This window comes from Pseudochaenichthys georgianus, chromosome 20, assembly GCF_902827115.2.
Source record: "Pseudochaenichthys georgianus chromosome 20, fPseGeo1.2, whole genome shotgun sequence".
Lineage (NCBI taxonomy): Eukaryota > Metazoa > Chordata > Actinopteri > Perciformes > Channichthyidae > Pseudochaenichthys > Pseudochaenichthys georgianus.
The window spans coordinates 23511463-23529676 of record NC_047522.1 but is presented as its reverse complement, the minus strand read 5'-3'; the positions used below and the strand labels follow the sequence as shown (position 1 = coordinate 23529676).

The 18214-nt window shown below is 41.8% G+C and overlaps 1 protein-coding gene across 2 annotated transcripts in view; it reads right to left on the bottom strand.

Moving 5' to 3' along the window:
• plod2 (procollagen-lysine, 2-oxoglutarate 5-dioxygenase 2) overlaps positions 1–13306 on the bottom strand; it is a 33646-nt gene extending 20340 nt beyond the window's left edge. For both annotated transcript variants that reach the window (XM_034108614.2, XM_034108615.2), the window contains exon 1: positions 12968–13306. In XM_034108614.2, coding sequence (XP_033964505.1) covers positions 12968–13070 — 103 coding nt within the window. In that variant the 5' untranslated portion in view covers positions 13071–13306. The remainder of the gene's footprint in view (positions 1–12967) is intronic.
• Between the last annotated feature and the right edge of the window lie 4908 nt (positions 13307–18214).

The following is an 18214-nucleotide window of genomic DNA, read 5'->3' as shown; positions in this document are numbered from 1 at the left end:
ACGGTGACATGTTAGTTTGTGAAATGAAATGATTTACATCGAAGGGTATCCACCGAAATACGGTTAGTGTATACAAGTCTTGAGAGTCCCTATTCTGTGGACGAGTTCCTTGTAGACCTCAGACCTATGTCAACAAACCGGCAGCCGTTTGGTTTAACAGTCCAAACCTACATCTCAAATTAGGAACGACTGCCGTTTTGATCTCGTTCAAAAGAAGAACTACTTTTTTAAACTCTGACCAAATAATTGTTCCTCTTCTTTGGTCAGAAGAACATCCACAAAGCTGAGTGCTGACATCTGAGGTTTGACAAAGGGTAGACCAAGTACAGATTAGCACCATAGCCTCATGTGAAGCTACAGAGAGGCAGATTACACCCACTAAGCTAGCTTCCTCTTGTACTGGTTTGTTTCTCAAACCAACTGGGAGTAGCCTTGATTAGAAAGCAGCATCTGAGTGAGCCACGGAGGGACGTCCTCTGATCTCTCGAGAATCAAACTGGTTCATCACCATTGAGCAAAATGCAGTTCTGTGCAGGCCAACAAAAAGCCAATGACATTTGAATATTTCTTTATTGAACCACTTCAATACTAATCCTACTTTTTATTGTTTCCAGAGCCAATCTGCTCTCCATTTAATATGCAGCAGTGTGTGTCACCGAACCCTCGTAAAGGACTTATTGGACATTGGCAAGACGCGTTGGAAGTGTGACAGAGGCCATAAAGCGTGCAATGTGTACACCGTTAAAACGCTGGAATACACAGATTGGCATTTCTTTATCGTTTCACTTGTGGAGATTTGAAAGTGTTGTGGTGTTCATTGGTTAGTAATATTACTGGGAATATAACGATTTAAGGAGAGATTATGTGACGTCCCTTTCCATCCGGTACAGTTCCATCACGACAGCTTGCAGAGCGGACATGAAAACCTCTGTGGTGGCCATTGCAAGGGGAAGTAGCAGAGTGGATATGGATGTCTCCTAGAAATGGACATCTGATTAAAAAAAAAGTTGGGCTTGAATTTACTTTTCGAACGTCCACTGTATTTTCTTCTTAATTCCAACACCGAAGAAGGACATTGAACAAAGCCTGAGCGTGCAAGAACAGTTTCTTAATAATTGTGTTGCCAGAATAATCATAATCCACCTCCCACCCACTCGTCAAACTTAAGTATATTACCGGCAGCCTCCCGACAGATCGTTTCCATTCATTTCCAGTCAATGAGACTTAGTCATGGTCTCATCCCGTCTAGCCTGTGGCCCTGTCGTCACTTTAATAGCCTTTCCAGGTCTTCTCCGACACAGAGGTTCTGTTACGGGTCAGTCTGTCTGCCTCGATCCTTACAGCATCAGGTGAGCCATCGCGAAGGAATTGGCAGATTCAGAGAAACCTGGGATTTAGATTAAGCTGGAGGGAGGGGAGTCTGAGGACCAGGTGTGTCCATGTTCTTGTTCTTAGCTTGGGATGATGACCCAGTGCAAGGGTTAGCATCTGGGATTCACATTTTCTGACCAATCACAGAATATTGATTGATTTTTGTTTTTGTAAAGTAAAGGAAATAGTTGGAAACAGCCTCTTTAATTTAATATGTGTGGGTGGAGGGTATCTGTGTGATTTAACGGTCAAGTAAGCAGTTCTAACAGAGTATTCTTAGGAATTTCCTGCTGGGATTTCTTGGCAATATTTGTAGGCGTCATGGAAAGAAATCTATATTTCGTAATGCTGTGAAAATCCCAGGACATATGTTTTATATTTCTCTTTGCAATGAACTCGCAGCTGCCTGCTTCGAACCCTATTCTGATTATATTTTCAAGACTTCCTACACATAAGAAGCTGGGATTCTGCCTTTGTCTTGCACACCCGTTGAACACAGTAAATCTGACTTGTACTCGATGTCAGGGACGCGTTTGCTGTCAGGAGGAAACGGCTCACACGATTTACCCCTCGCTGACTTTGTGACCTTTCAGAACCTCCTCCTCTTCCTCCTGTCGTAAACATGCAGGCCACATGAGTGCATCCAATCAAGCATGCTCCCAGTTAAGTACAGTCTGTCGACGCTAACCACCACCACCGCACTTTTATTTCTTACATCAAAGTTGTTTTTCCATCCACAGCGTTTCGGCCTCATGTGAACTAAGGCTGGAAACCTTGGCTAGGTATTTTTGATATGTTCTCTAAACACAACGTACCTAGGGAGCAATCATCTGCTAATATATTTCAAACCAAGGCCATACATCTGTTTTCATATCATGTTCAACTGGGGGCTGCTTTGACTTCATATTTAGATTCTCTTCTTAATAACAGAAGAACACATACTTTCACATTTAAATACACAGTTTAGAACCGGGCTAATTATCAAGTTCTAATCCCTCTGATAAGGAAGCGACACAGATGGCTGCTCTGAAAAGGGAGAGGTTTTTAAGGCAGCCGTGATTATGGAGGATGAGTGTCTCGTCAGAGTAAACCGTCTCATGTCGGGACGGTACGAACAGCCCACAGGAGGAGAGGAGCTCAAACTGCTGCTGTAACTCCTCTCCACGAAAGGCACCGTTTCTCTGAACCACATGGGACCGGCCGTCTCGGTACACTTTCACACTTCGATGAGCAAAATCTCTGACTCGCTGGCTCGGGCGAAGCTTGAGTAAGCATTTCTTCCAGAGAGGAAAGTGGTACCATGGGAATATTCCCCGGCCTTGAGCTGAAGGATAACAGGATCTTTCCTCTTTGACGAGACGGTTCTGGACAGGGAACCGCGACTCTTTCCATTTTGGTCATCTCAGTAAACAGTTTATAGAAAGTTGTCCGGCAAAGTTCAGTTAAAGAGGCCCCAATATGGTTTTGGGATTTTACCTTTTCCTGTAGTGTGTTATATAGGTTTTTGTGCATGAGTAGGGTGTGATAGGCTAAGGGGAGGGACATCTCTAAGCGGTTGACCAATCACAACAGAGCCGGCCAGCTAACCAATCAGAGCAGACTGGGCTCTGGTTTCAGTCAGAGGGTGAAAAGACATGCTGCAGATGCTTTTTGAACATTAAAGCATGGAGACATGTAGAGACACTACATACTGATATACACCTGAACATCAGCGGGAGAGGACTCTTTAAAGTAGAGACACTACATACTGATATACACCTGAACATCAGCGGGAGAGGACTCTTTAAAGTAGAGACACTACACACTGATATACACCTGAACATCAGCAGGAGAGGACTCTTTAAAGTAGAGACACTACATACTGATATACACCTGAACATCAGCAGGAGAGGACTCTTTAAAGTAGAGACACTACATACTGATATACACCTGAACATCAGCAGGAGAGGACTCTTTAAAGTAGAGACACTACATACTGATATACACCTGAACATCAGCAGGAGAGGACTCTTTAAAGTAGAGACACTCCATACTGATATACACCTGAACATCAGCAGGAGAGGACTCTTTAAAGTAGAGACACTACATACTGATATACACCTGAACATCAGCAGGAGAGGACTCTTTAAAGTAGAGACACTCCATACTGATATACACCTGAACATCAGCAGGAGAGGACTCTTTAAAGTAGAGACACTACATACTGATATACACCTGAACATCAGCAGGAGAGGACTCTTTAAAGTAGAGACACTACATACTGATATACACCTTAACATCAGCAGGAGAGGACTCTTTAAAGTAGAGACACTACATACTGATATACACCTGAACATCAGCAGGAGAGGACTCTTTAAAGTAGAGACACTACATACTGATATACACCTTAACATCAGCAGGAGAGGACTCTTTAAAGTAGAGACACTACATACTGATATACACCTGAACACCAGCAGGAGAGGACTCTTTAAAGTAGAGACACTACATACTGATATACACCTGCACATCAGCAGGAGAGGACTCTTTAAAGTAGAGACACTACATACGGATATCAACATGAAAAAGAGCACAATAGGGTCCCTTAAAGCGTTACATTCCTTTCCGGGAATATCTAATCGGACATGATTTATACTTGCATGGTTCGCACAGTTATGATTGATTGTGCTTTTCTTCCAATGGGCCATGCCTGAACTTGGAATTTGCCCGAGGATGTGCACACTCCTGAAAGTCACCCCCTATCATATGAAATGTGATTTTAACTCAAGTCGTTGAACTGAGATCGGGAAAGGGGAATCGTCAGGGTACATGTAGAGTGGTAAGAGATTGTAGAGTGTAACAGACTCAGGAATGTAACCTTCATAGCCGGGCAGGAGCCTTGGAGCTGTGCCAACATTTCAGCCCATTATGCAGCTGACACCCCTCATTGTTTTATATAACGTAGCAAACACCCTTCCCATCCTGGTGACTGTTTTCTCCAAAAGGGAATGTTGTAGAATTCCTAACTCCTGCCTTGCCTCAGAGGACATTTATTAAAGATACAATCATTGTGTAATCTGTTGGTTTGTAATGCATGATTTATGTCAACATTGGCCGCCTGAGTGAGTAAATGAAACACTTTAGGAGATTAGAGTGAAAAAAGCAAAATAGTCAGTGTACTATTTATTACACAACAAGGCAAGGCAAGGCAAGTTTATTTATATAGCACTTTAACACAAGGCCATTCAAAGTGCTTTACAAAAAATGTAAGACATTAAGAAAATGGCATTTAAAATCAGTCATTAAAAAGAAAAGATAATAAAAGAAACATTAAAAGAAAAAATACATGGATACAAGTTACAGTGCAGTTTAAGATGTGAATAGTTCAATTAAAAGCAGCGACAAAAAGAAAAGTCTTCAGCCTGGATTTAAAAGTAGTCAGAGTTGCAGCGGACCTGCAGGTTTCTGGGAGTTTGTTCCAGATATTTGGAGCATAATAACTGAACGCTGCTTCTCCATGTGTAGTTCTGACTCTGGGGACAGAAAGCTGACCAGTCCCTGAAGACCTGAGAGATATTGATGGTTCATCATTTAGCAGATCAGAAATGTATTTTGGGCCTAAACCATTCAGTGCTTTATAAACCAGCAGCAGTATTTTGAAATCTATTCTTTGACACACAGGAAGCCAGCGTAAAGACTTCAGAACAGGAGTGATGTGATCCACTTTCTTAGTGTCAGTGAGGACTCGAGCAGCGGCGTTCTGAATCAGCTGCAGCTTCCTAATAGATATTTTAGTGAGACATGTGAAGACACCATTGCAGTAGTCCAGTCTACTGAAGATAAAGGCATGGACAAGTTTCTCCAAATCCTGCTGTGACATTAGTCTTTTAATCCTAGATATGTTCTTTAGGTGATAGCAGGCTGATTTAGTAACTGTTTTAATGTGACTGTTGAAACTCAGGTCAGAGTCCATGACTACACCTAGATTTCTGGCTTTATCTGTTGGTTTGAACATTGCAGACTGAAGCTCAGCGCTAACTTTTATACGTTCTGCCTTGGCTCCAAAAACCATTACCTCAGTTTTATCTTTGTTTAATTGGAGAAAGTTCTGACACATCCAGTCATTGATTTGTTCAATGCACTTACTCAGTGTTTGAATTGGAGCATAGTCTCCTGGTAAAATGGTTATGTAAATGTGTGTGTCATCTGCATAGCTATGGTAACTTATTTTGTTGTTCTTCATTATCTGAGCCAGTGGTAGCATGTAGATGTTAAAGAGAAGAGGCCCCAAGATGGAGCCTTGAGGAACCCCACATGTCATATTTGTCAACTCAGATGTGTATTTACCAATAGAAACAAAGTTGTTTCTGTCCTTTAAGTAGGATTCAAACCAATTTAGAACTGTTTCCGAAAGTCCCACCCAGTTTTCCAGTCGGTCCAGTAATATGCTGTGGTCAACAGTGTCAAACGCAGCACTGAGATCTAATAATACTAACACTGAAGTTCTGCCACTATCTGTGTTTAAGTGGATGTCATTAAAGACCTTTACAAGAGCAGTCTCAGTGCTGTGGTTTGGACGAAAGCCTGACTGGAACACATCAAAACAGTTATTTAAATGCAAGAAATTACTCAACTGTTGAAAAACAACTTTTTCAATGATTGTACCTAGAAATGGCAGGTTTGATATGGGCCTGTAATTGTTCATTACTGAAGCGTCTAGATTATTCTTTTTTAAGAGCGGTTTAATGACTGCAGTTTTCAGGGCCTGTGGAAAAATACCTGAGTGAAGAGATTTGTTTACTATATGAAGTAGATCTGAGGCCATGCAAGGCAAAACATCTTTGAAAAATCCTGTTGGAATAATATCAAGGCAGCAGGAGGAGGACTTCAGAAGTTGTATAATGTCCTCTAGGTTTTTATTATTAATCTGATGGAATTGTGTCATGGTGTCTGAATTGATGTTAAGTGGACACAGAGACAACACATTTGCTGTACCTGATACATAGGCCTGACTGCTTGTCTGATTTTCTGAATTTTGTCAGTGAAAAAGGAGGCAAAATCATTGCACGCCCTGGTGGATAGAAATTCAGAGGCTACTGACACTGGGGGGAGGAAACACAGCTGAAGAGCGGGACCCAAGTTCCCATCAGCGAAAACACGTGGGTTTGCTATCCTGGCTCCAAGATGGAGGAATGAGCTCCCCATTGACATCAGGACAGCAGAAAGCTTACACACCTTCCGGCGCAAACTGAAAACTCATCTCTTTCGACTCCACTTCGAGCGATAGAATTACTAACAAAGAACTGCTAACAGAGCACTTATATACTAATAAAGGGCTGGCTTATCTATAGCCAGTTGAGTAGCACTTGAAATGCTTGGCTCTATGAAACCTGATGTACTTATATGATTCTATTTTCTTCAAGGTTGTGTCTTCCTGGTCGAATGTACTTATTGTAAGTCGCTTTGGATAAAGGCGTCAGCTAAATGTAATGTAATGAAGAAGGAAACACAGAAGCATTTTGAAGAAGTCAGTGTGTAAGCAGAGACAAATATATAGCTTATCCCTATCCACAAAGACCTGCGAAGAGTTATTCACATCCACTTTTGCTAAATACAGTATAAAAGGGCAAGTGTCATGTTCTTGTGTACGGTGAAGGGTACGTTAACGCTGCATTTGCTGATACTTTACTACATGGCAAAGAAATGGCTTCATTACTTGGATTAGTCGAGTGGAGATAATCCTGCTAGACACTCATTTAGTATCATAAATGTGTTGGCCACAGAGCTTCATTTCTGTAATAGCAAACAGCTGCTTCTCCAGCTGTGATGGAGCATCCTCATTATCCATTTGGAGTCCTGTTCATGGACACCTGGTGAATATAAATCTAATGTTCTCTTACGGCTCTTGTTTTGGTGAAATGTGTTTAATCTGTCTACCCTTTGGTGCTAAACTTGTTGGGTGTTAAAAGATGTTCCATTGAAAACAACAACGGGACAGTTGTTGGGCGTACGGCTAAACAGGGATTTAATACTGTTATTAAAAATAAGGCACATTGTCAGACCGTCCCTCCAGGAAGGAGGTCATAGTGTTGCACATTACATAGTCCCCCCTCACATCTGGTGGATAGATCCAGGAAGCAGACATGTTGAAGTACACTGGTAGCTTTATGTCTGAGATCTGCACAAAGACATCTAAAACCCATCTGTGGATGTGTCTATAAGACCGAATCAATAAAGGATGGATTTAATGGATAAGAAAATCTATACATCTCCCGTTTTGTATTCCTGTTATCCTATTTGACTGCTCTACTCGTAACTCCGCCATCCAACCAACTCTCAGCCCTGAGCTAAACATAGCGTGCTCCCCAACCTTCAATTACTTCTTAAGATTTTCCAGCTTTAAAATGCATTAGTGTTTAATATAACTACAAGCAGCTTCAGCTCAGAAATAGCTCTTTTGATAACTGAAAGCCAGAATTCAGAGGCATCTCGACCCGTCGACATTTACCTCCTGCTAGGTGTTAACTCCACGTGTTTTTTATTAGCTTAAGTCCTGAAATTAGAGATACAAAAGGTACCAGAACACTTAGTGCTCACAGTCATTATTTCAAATGAGGGTTATTTTCTATAATAGACACAACGCACCGTTTCCATCACAACAAAAAAAGAAACAGCCTGTCTTTAACGACACATGTCCAACCGCAGGTCCTTCTGCCTAGGATGTGGCGTGATGTCACCCGCACTGAGCCAGGAAACCATTTAGTCCTCACGTCCTTTTGATTCAAGAATAGCTCTTTTCCAAATCACCTGTAAGTTATTATGAAATAACAGATAATTGGTTCTAGTTTATAGCATGCTGTTTACTGTCGGGGGAAATGATTACATTTCCTCTGATCGGAACAGTCCAGCGCTACTGAGTTGGTCCTGCCTTTACTTCTGATGATTGTTAGCTTGTTTTTTTTACTGCAATAGTGTCCTTGTCTTATTTCTCTCCTTTCATTGTCTTACAGCCATTTTCGAAAATGGTGTCACAATTAAATATTGCAATAAATATCCCAACGTTTGTATATTTAAAGAGGCCCTATTATATTTTTGTGTGACATATGGATGGCGCTACAACACATTGTGCGTGAGAGGCTAAGGGGCGGGACATCTCTAAGCTGTTGACCAATCACAACAGAGCCGGCCAGCCAACCAATCAGAGCAGACTGGGCTCTGGTTCCAGACAGAGGGTGAAAAGAGGTGCTGCAGCACAGGCAGTATGAGAAAAATAAAGCGCTTTTTGAACATTAAAGCATAGAGACATGTAGAGACACTACATACTGATATACACCTGAACATCAGCAGGAGAGAACTCTTTAAAGTAGAGACACTACATACTGATATACACCTGAACATCAGCAGGAGAGGACTCTTTAAAGTAGAGACACTACACACTGATATACACCTGAACATCAGCAGGAGAGGACTCTTTAAAGTAGAGACACTACATACTGATATACACCTGAACATCAGCAGGAGAGGACTCTTTAAAGTAGAGACACTACACACTGATATACACCTGAACATCAGCAGGAGAGGACTCTTTAAAGTAGAGACACTACATACTGATATACACCTGCACATCAGCAGGAGAGGACTCTTTAAAGTAGAGACACTACATACTGATATACACCTGAACATCAGCAGGAGAGGACTCTTTAAAGTAGAGACACTACATACTGATATACACCTGAACATCAGCAGGAGAGAACTCTTTAAAGTAGAGACACTACATACTGATATACACCTGAACATCAGCAGGAGAGGACTCTTTAAAGTAGAGACACTACACACTGATATACACCTGAACATCAGCAGGAGAGGACTCTTTAAAGTAGAGACACTACATACTGATATACACCTGAACATCAGCAGGAGAGGACTCTTTAAAGTAGAGACACTACATACTGATATACACCTGCACATCAGCAGGAGAGGACTCTTTAAAGTAGAGACACTACATACTGATATACACCTGAACATCAGCAGGAGAGGACTCTTTAAAGTAGAGACACTACATACTGATATACACCTGAACATCAGCAGGAGAGGACTCTTTAAAGTAGAGACACTACATACTGATATACACCTGAACATCAGCAGGAGAGGACTCTTTAAAGTAGAGACACTACATACTGATATACACCTGAACATCAGCAGGAGAGGACTCTTTAAAGTAGAGACACTACATACTGATATACACCTGAACATCAGCAGGAGAGGACTCTTTAAAGTAGAGACACTACACACTGATATACACCTGAACATCAGCAGGAGAGGACTCTTTAAAGTAGAGACACTACATACTGATATACACCTGAACATCAGCAGGAGAGGACTCTTTAAAGTAGAGACACTACATACTGATATACACCTGAACATCAGCAGGAGAGGACTCTTTAAAGTAGAGACACTACATACTGATATACACCTGAACATCAGCAGGAGAGGACTCTTTAAAGTAGAGACACTACACACTGATATACACCTGAACATCAGCAGGAGAGGACTCTTTAAAGTAGAGACACTACGTACCGATATGAACAATAGGGCCCTTTTTTAATAATGCGACCTAAAAGAAAGGTTAACATCCTTCTCCCAGTAGACCCTGCTCGCTGTATCACTCCTGCCAGAAATCAACAGCTGCTTAAATCCCACTGTTGCACATCCATCACTGAAAGCCTCGCTAACACAATGAGATAGCTGTACTGTAACTACAGTCCCGATAACCTTACTCAAATGCCATCTGTTTTCAATATTGCATCATGGGAACTCTCCGCTTGATATCCTGCAGGCCTTATTTTGGCTATTTGATAGTTGGCAGAATACTTCAGACAAGGCTCAGAAAAAGAGACACAAATGACATCTTTGGTTGAAAGGAGGCACGGTACCAACGCTGCGGTGACACAGTGACAATGTCCGGAGGCCTGATTGCATGTTTGGGCTGCCAGCAGGGTTTGTTAGTTTGTTCGACTGAAATGATATAGGCATAGACAGCGCTATTATACAGAATGCAAGTTTCCTTCTCTTCTCTCTCAGATTCTCCCTGTTGACACGTCAGTGAGTTCTGGGAAAGGTCTCTTCTAGCATTTTAATCCTGCTAGTAATCACCATATTTCTAAATATCATTTGATAGTTTTTATGTTACTAAGGGAATGCAGACCCTAAAAGCATCTCAGTGGTTTACACTCGCACCACAAGAGCAACATGTAAACCTACTGCACAGCCTGTCAGAAGTGTTCACACAGTCGGGAGTGAAAGGCTCCTTTCAGGTGGCGGGGCAGTGGGGGTCTGCACCGCCCAGTTTTTGTAACTTTCCGAGCCGACAGACTAAGCCACGTCCGCTGCTCGCAGACTGGCAAGGTGCACGGAGGTGAGATCTGGGCAGAGGGCTTTCTTTCCCTCTCATGCCTCCTTTTTCCTGCTGAGTCAAGCCTTTCGCAGCCGTGCTATACAGTTGTGGTTTTCAGAGAGGAGTTGGCGAAGGCGTATGAGAATCTGAAGGAAGTGTGAAGCAACACTAACTTGCACAGGTGGCATTCAACACAAATCTGGACATGTGGAATAATTGATAGTCATTTTGGGGCCTTGCTGTCCACCATTAGACTCCAAGGAAGTGCAGATAAGTGGTGAACTAGAGTTTAATCATGATGTCCCAGTCAGACACTTCTCTTTGGGTTTGGAAATTGGGTCTTTGTGCTTTAATGCATCAATGTAGAAACAGTACATGACCATTGCATGTATGTGTAATGTGTATTTGTGAAGCGCTTTGAGCATCTGGAAAAGCGCTATAATAAATATAAGGAATTATTATTATTATTATTATAATGTTTTCCTGCACAAACTGTTTTATTGAATACTCACAAGTCCTTTTTTTAAAGCATCAAAAGGCCTTTGGTAGAGTAGAAGTAGTCGCTTGTTTTTACATAAAGAAATGGCCAAGCTTGATCACAGTTTTGCGTCCGTGCATGATATTCCTTTTGGAATTATAAGACGGGAACATTTTACATTAAATGTGACTTCTTTTTCTCTACAACAAAAATGAATCATTCTGAATTTCTCTTGTTTCTGCCATTTTACTATTTCATCAACGTGGCAAGTTATAACAATCTTTATTTGAGTTAAGGCAGTGCTTCATATACTTAAAACTGTTCTTTGTATATACTGTATGGCACCTGGTTACATCTTAAGGAATATAGCAGAGCTGCAGGAACACATGTAAGCACAATCGTATTAAAATAATTGATTATAATAAAGTGTGCATGGTCATATCTGATATTACATTACATTACATGTCATTGTTAGACGCTTCTATCCAAAGCGACTTACATACATTCAGTACTGTGGACAATCCCCACAGGAGCAGTTTGGGGTGAAATGTCTCAGGGACACAACGACATGCTGACTGCAGCGGGACTCGAACTTGCTATTCGAAGTTCAGCACACTCCCCACTGAGCCACAGCCTCCCTTATACCTCGAATACCATTCATTAGAGATTAAGTGGGTTTACTGTATAAATCCCAACACGCTGCATCACTCTTACCTCCTGAGTAATCCCCCCATGCAGGTGAACTAACACAGCTTTCACAGGCAAACATTGTGACGCTTGTAAAGTTAATGAGGACACTCTGGGTGTGGGTGTGGGTGTGCGTGTGCGTGTGCGTGTGCGTGTGCGTGTGCGTGTGCGTGTGCGTGTGTGTGTGTGTGTGTGTGTGTGTGTGTGTGTGTGTGTGTGTGTGTGTGTGTGTGTGTGTGGACCAGAGGACAAAACCAACCTGTGGGGACTGAAGGCAGCGGTTGTGCCCTTTAGCCTGCCTCCCCCAGCATCCCCACATCCACCATTAAAACACTACATTTCGAGACTAAATGTAACCCACAGCACTTATGACAGCAACACTGGTATTAAACACACACACATGTACCCACTTAAGTTGTTGTTTGCAACTCTTTACAAGACGCCACGTGACTGTATAAATAGATGTGTTTAACTTAAAGGATTTTAGGGTCATTTGGAGTAATTTAGTATCAGGGACATCGTGGCAACAAGTCAATAAAACCGTGACATATGATACATGTAGTGTTTCTACAGCTGTGCATCAACTTTCAATTATCTCGCTTTCTCAGGCACGTAATTGCGTGTTTGCTTTTCAAATCAAATAGAAAACCTTGTATTCTGATTCATAGGAAATCATCCAAAAATAATTGCATGGTTGCTAAAGTGTAAATTCAACAAGTGGAAGTCTCCAAGTCTCGCCTCCAGTCGGTTGGTTATTTATCTCTGACACTGTACAGCCTGCCATGCAACGCATAGAAGTCGGAGCTGCGCGCAGCCAAAGTTAAACTAATAAAATCAGGATTGTGAGAAACCGCAGACGGTTCACCATCTTGTAATTGTACGCACCGACAGCGTTTGACAGATTCACGCGCAGGGAGCCACAGGCATACCACATGCGCATCTTCGAGCCCAGAGCAGATAACTTCATGCGACTTTCCAACATTATATAATCCTACATATGCACAACAAAAACAACTCCGATTAAAGTAAAAGTATATGTGTGTTTGCGCAGACGGTCTTACCTTTAGGAATAGCCACGGGAGTTTGAGGAGTATCAGTAGAGAAGACACAAAGTGCAAACTTCACCCAGCATGAAAACACAAAACAAAACTTGAGGTACTCCATGTCTGTTATTGTGCGTGTGTTTCCTGGACAGAGTGCGCGTGACCGTCCAGAAAGCCCTGCAGGCTCGATATGTGCGCTCTCGCGGTATTAAAAAATAATAATGAAATAAAACTCTCCAGTGGATGTGAAGTTCAGGCTGAGCTCCGGGAGTTTGAGTTCTGCGAGGTGGGGTTCCTTTACGGCGAGGCTGCTCCCGGTGAGAGATAACGGTGTTCACCCTGACACAGGCAAGTCCTGCGCAAAGTGTGACTAAGCACAGCTGTATTTAAACCCCCCCCCCCCTCCCACCTCCCCACCCTCCCTCCACCCCCTTTACTGTTCCACAGCCCTCCCCCAGGCTCCCCTCCCCCTGACCAACAGTACTCCCCTTTACATGCTCATAAGAGACTTTTCATTCAAACTCATCAGGGGAAGTGGGCCGTAAAACTAAAATATGCAGTTTTCAATTCAATTTGAAATGCGATATTTTCACACAAGTTATTTTGATATTTGTTTTGTAGTGTTTTTTTCTTTTCAGTATATGGATATTTAGCATTATATGATTTGTATGAGCAGTAAATCATGCATTCAGATCATTTAAAGTAGAAATACCACTTCAGTTTCAAATCACACTACAACATTAAGGTATCAGAAGCAGCATGTCTCTTTAATTAAAAAAAACCGTAATATTATATAGATTATTGAGTTGTGAGCATTTTTAGTTGTAAGCTCCTTTTAGCGTGTCATAAATCACATTTCGTTTAATTCATATATTCATAAACATATTTTTCTCAATTACAACTCACATTTTCGTTCAATTAAAGCCCTATTCTGCTCATTTTCACGTTGATATCAGTATGTAGCGTCTCTACTTTAAAGAGTCCTCTCCTGCTGATGTTCAGGTGTATATCAGTATGTAGTGTCTCTACTTTAAAGAGTCCTCTCCTGCTGATGTTCAGGTGTATACCAGTATGTAGTGTCTCTACTTTAAAGAGTCCTCTCCTGCTGATGTTCAGGTGTATATCAGTATGTAGTGTCTCTACTTTAAAGAGTCCTCTCCTGCTGATGTTCAGGTGTGTATAGTATATATAAATAAATGATACACACTACCGGAAAGGGAAAACCGCAAAAAGCAGAATAGGGCCTCTTTAAGTTTCTGCCAGTGGAATTACACATCGTTTTCCACACAGCACAAAATAAAAACCATCCCTCTTCTAACCGACGACAGAATATTGAAGTGGCACCTGATGCTGCAGACGTTGGTCCTGCTTCCTTTCGGTGGTGAAAACACCGAAAGGAGAGGGAAGTGAAGAGGAAAACAGAAAGCCAACATTTCATTTAGCTTCCATCAACGGTTGCATTGCATGTGTCGGTATATCCAGCCTTGAAACCGATGCTTTGTCTCATATGTGTCTCCCAGTCCTTATTAGGCGTAACAGACATGCCCCCCGGCGCAAAACCATTCCCGTCTGACTGCCAGTGAGCAGATTGTTTTACTGAATGACATCACATGCAGAAACCAGAGTTTATGAGAAGAATTACTTATTTTCCAGAGGCCCTGATAAACCTCCAGAATGTAGACCCAGCGCCAGAAAACACAGCATAAAGACCTTGACTTGTGCTTACAGCGATTCAGCATCTAACTGACTCTAAAGTTAGTGGAGAAAATGACCTCTTTAAGTCTTGGGCCAAAGTATCAATACTTTTGCTTGCACTCAAAATAAACCTTAAAGAAAGTGTAATTTCACGACTCGGTGACACACATCTAACATTTCATTTTTACCCCGTGGGTTAGCGGGAACTCTCGACAGCTGGAAAATATAAGTGTTAGTGGTCGCATGTTGGCAGCGCGTGGTAAGAATTAAGCTCACTGGCTGAACACCCACCAAACATGTGGAAAGGCCATAGATGTGTGCTCTGGGTTCGATTACACCCAGACTACATGTCCAGAGTTTGGAGCAGTTTAATATCCCATCAGATGATAAGCCTCTATAAATATGAGGACATCATGTCATCTTTTATCTTTCCAAGTCAAGATTTGCAAAGAAATGTGACAAGAACCGAGCGCATTGATGACATTTTAATCCGGGATGCCTGCAGGGCCGGACTGGGACAATAAGTCAGGCCGGGAATTATACACCCAGCCAGGCCACTACCAGTCTTTTGTGCCTTTTTGCTGGATTTATTTGTCAATATTTACAGCGTTGCTGCCCGTAGTGATAGCCCTCTAAATCTACTACCAAAAAATAAACATATGGAGATGGGTTACTATTTAAAAAAATGTGCAAATCTATTTAGGAACCTATGTGAACATATTTTAAGTGGGGGTGGACCTCAAATCCTATAGGGGGGTCCGGGGGCATGCTCCCCCGGTAAGATTTTTTTTTTAATGTTGGACTTAAATGCATCAATCTGGTTCACTTTGAGGGGGAAATAAAGAGAGAGACTACACCCACATGAAACAGAACCGTATACATTTAAATAATCATAAAATCATAAGAACATGGCCATAACCAATAACATCCCATATCCAATATGAAAAAACACTGAAACTTGTTTATTTATTTGTTTTTGGTTCATTTGTGTGTGTGTCTGGGCTCCTGAACCAGCCTCACCTGTCTCCCTCTCCTCCTCTTTGAGGCAGCAGCAAAGACTAGTTTTAGCTCTCAATGTTTTATTTTGTATTATTCGGGCCTGGATGCCTGTGGTGTGGGTGAGTGAATGACATGTAATGAGACAAAATGGCACTTTCAGACCTGATCAGGACACCTGCGCATAATTACCCCGTCTCCTCAGTCCTTCTGCAGAAGGTAGCAGACTTTGGACTGCTGCACACATTAACTCACAGCTAAATACTGCTGTTTATCAAACCTTAAAAGGATGCTCAGATGCAGGTGGTGGGCGCTGCTTTTTTAATGTTGGATTATCTCAGAGCTAAATAAAACTCCTCCAGCCCACACTGTCCTCGCTTTAGTTTAAGAATAAACAGTGACATCAGTCGACCGTCCTCTATTTGAAGCACTGTTTTGGAGACACTGTGCACTTTTTATATTTAATTTAAGCTGGAATTAAAATAACAGATGACTCATCAAGGAGGCAGACTATAGAGGAAAGCAAATATTAGAGTACAACTAAATTTTTCCGATGAGGAGGGAAAAGGGACACATGGTAAAATAAGGCTGAAATTGTTCCTCTTGTCATTCACTGACCCGTCTTAATGACCGCCATTAATACTTTGATTTCATTTACAGTAATAGCGTGTTGTTTCGTTTTAGTCGAAGGAACGTCATTATTTTAGTTTTATGGAAACTTTATTCAGATGTATCACAGTCTAAATATCGGTCCCTTTCTCCAGCACTGTTGTTGTTTTAAATTGTATTTAAAAAAGTTACTCCAGGGGAAACTGAACATTTGGGGACATAAAGAAAGACATATACGTTTTTCATTTCCTCAACAGCATATTGATAACGCCAACACTTCTTGAATGACATAGATGCCACTTCATCGTGGTCTCCTCTTGGCCGTAAAGTGTTAGTGGACTGCTCGAGGACACCGTAGCCAACATGACATAACTGTGTGGTCGGGACACACCTTAGATGTCCTTCTATTTCCGAAGCAACCCTCTTTTGGCGGTGCCCCCGGATGGTTTTGCAATTGCCCTGGTGAGTCACAAATCCTAGACATTTGGTCCCCTAAGCCTTGCGTGGAAAACCCACAACTGCACTATGATTGTTAAACAATGGGTTTTATTTTTACCCCCGAACGCTTTGATCCCTCGGCAAGAAGTTAAATTACTAGTCTGGATCAATGGAGAGGGCAGCGCTGCTTTCCCCCACATCAGATCGTCTTCCTGGGAATTATCTTGACGTCATGCTGTCTACGTGGTCCCACTTACGAGACCATCAGCCCGGGGTGTGGTCTAGGGTTTTCTGGGTGGGGGTTTCATCAACCCCACGTTCAGACTTACACCAAAGAGGCACATTAACAAGCACAGCAAGTACATTTTTTATTCCACCCAGAGTCTGGCCACAAAAGGAAAAAGAGATTAACCACGGATTAATTCACCTTCATCGTGGGCGGGCGGTCTGCCTTCCTTTGTCTCAGACTACAAACATTATTCTACCGTAAACACTTGAGCAGGATGTTTTATTGACTGAAGATTTACAAAACCATGTGATTTTCATGCTTGCAAAATTGCTTTTTGTGGGCAGTGAAAATTACACATAATGACCACGTCTGCTGGCCTCTTGTTTGAACGTCATCATTAGATGGCCGCGTTAAACCCACAAGGCTTAAAAAGAAACCCAGTAGGTTGAAGAGAAGAGGATGCAACCTTGTATTAACTGTCCTTTTAATGCCGCCTTTATCGCCTTCAAAAATATGCTTTCGCTCTAATTTGCATGTTGGAGGCAATATTGTGGCCTACGTGTTTTTTCTTTCATTTGAAAAGGGTGATATCTTTATAAGGCCATTCAATTAGAGTTTGCTGGTCAGGATGATTTGACAGTAAGCTGCAGAACTATGACATCTCTTAATCAGATCCTGACCATTTGAATAGAATAGAATATAATTTCTTTATTGTTATTGCACCGGGTACAACGAAATTTAAAAAAGCAATCCTCGCAGTGCATTTCTACATAAAACGAATAAATATATATCTATATAAACATATACACACATAAACACATGCTCACACATCCATACCAACATGCATACATGCCCGCACATCATTTAAATACAGTTTACAATATAAAAAACACAGGGATGATATTTTCCATCTCTGATGTCGATCAGTTAATAAGTTAATACAACTATTAAAAAGTAGTGCAGTTGGAAGTTGTAACTGTTCAGTTCTCGTATGGCTCTGGGGTAGAAACTGTTTTTCAGTCGGTTTGTCCTTGATTGGATTGACCTGCAGCGTCTACCGGAGGGCAGAAGAGCAAACAGGAAGTGTCCAGGGTGTGAAGAGTCTGCAATTATTTTTGCCTGCTCTGTTGAGGCAACGTTGGTTGAAGAGTTCCTCCAGAGATATGACTATCCCCTTAAACACCACATTCAAACCCACCTGAGAAAGTGACCGCTGAAGACACAACGGGATTAACAACAGCAGCAGCCCATGACGTGAAGAGGTCAGAACACGGCTTGCGTTAGTTGGAGTTATCTTA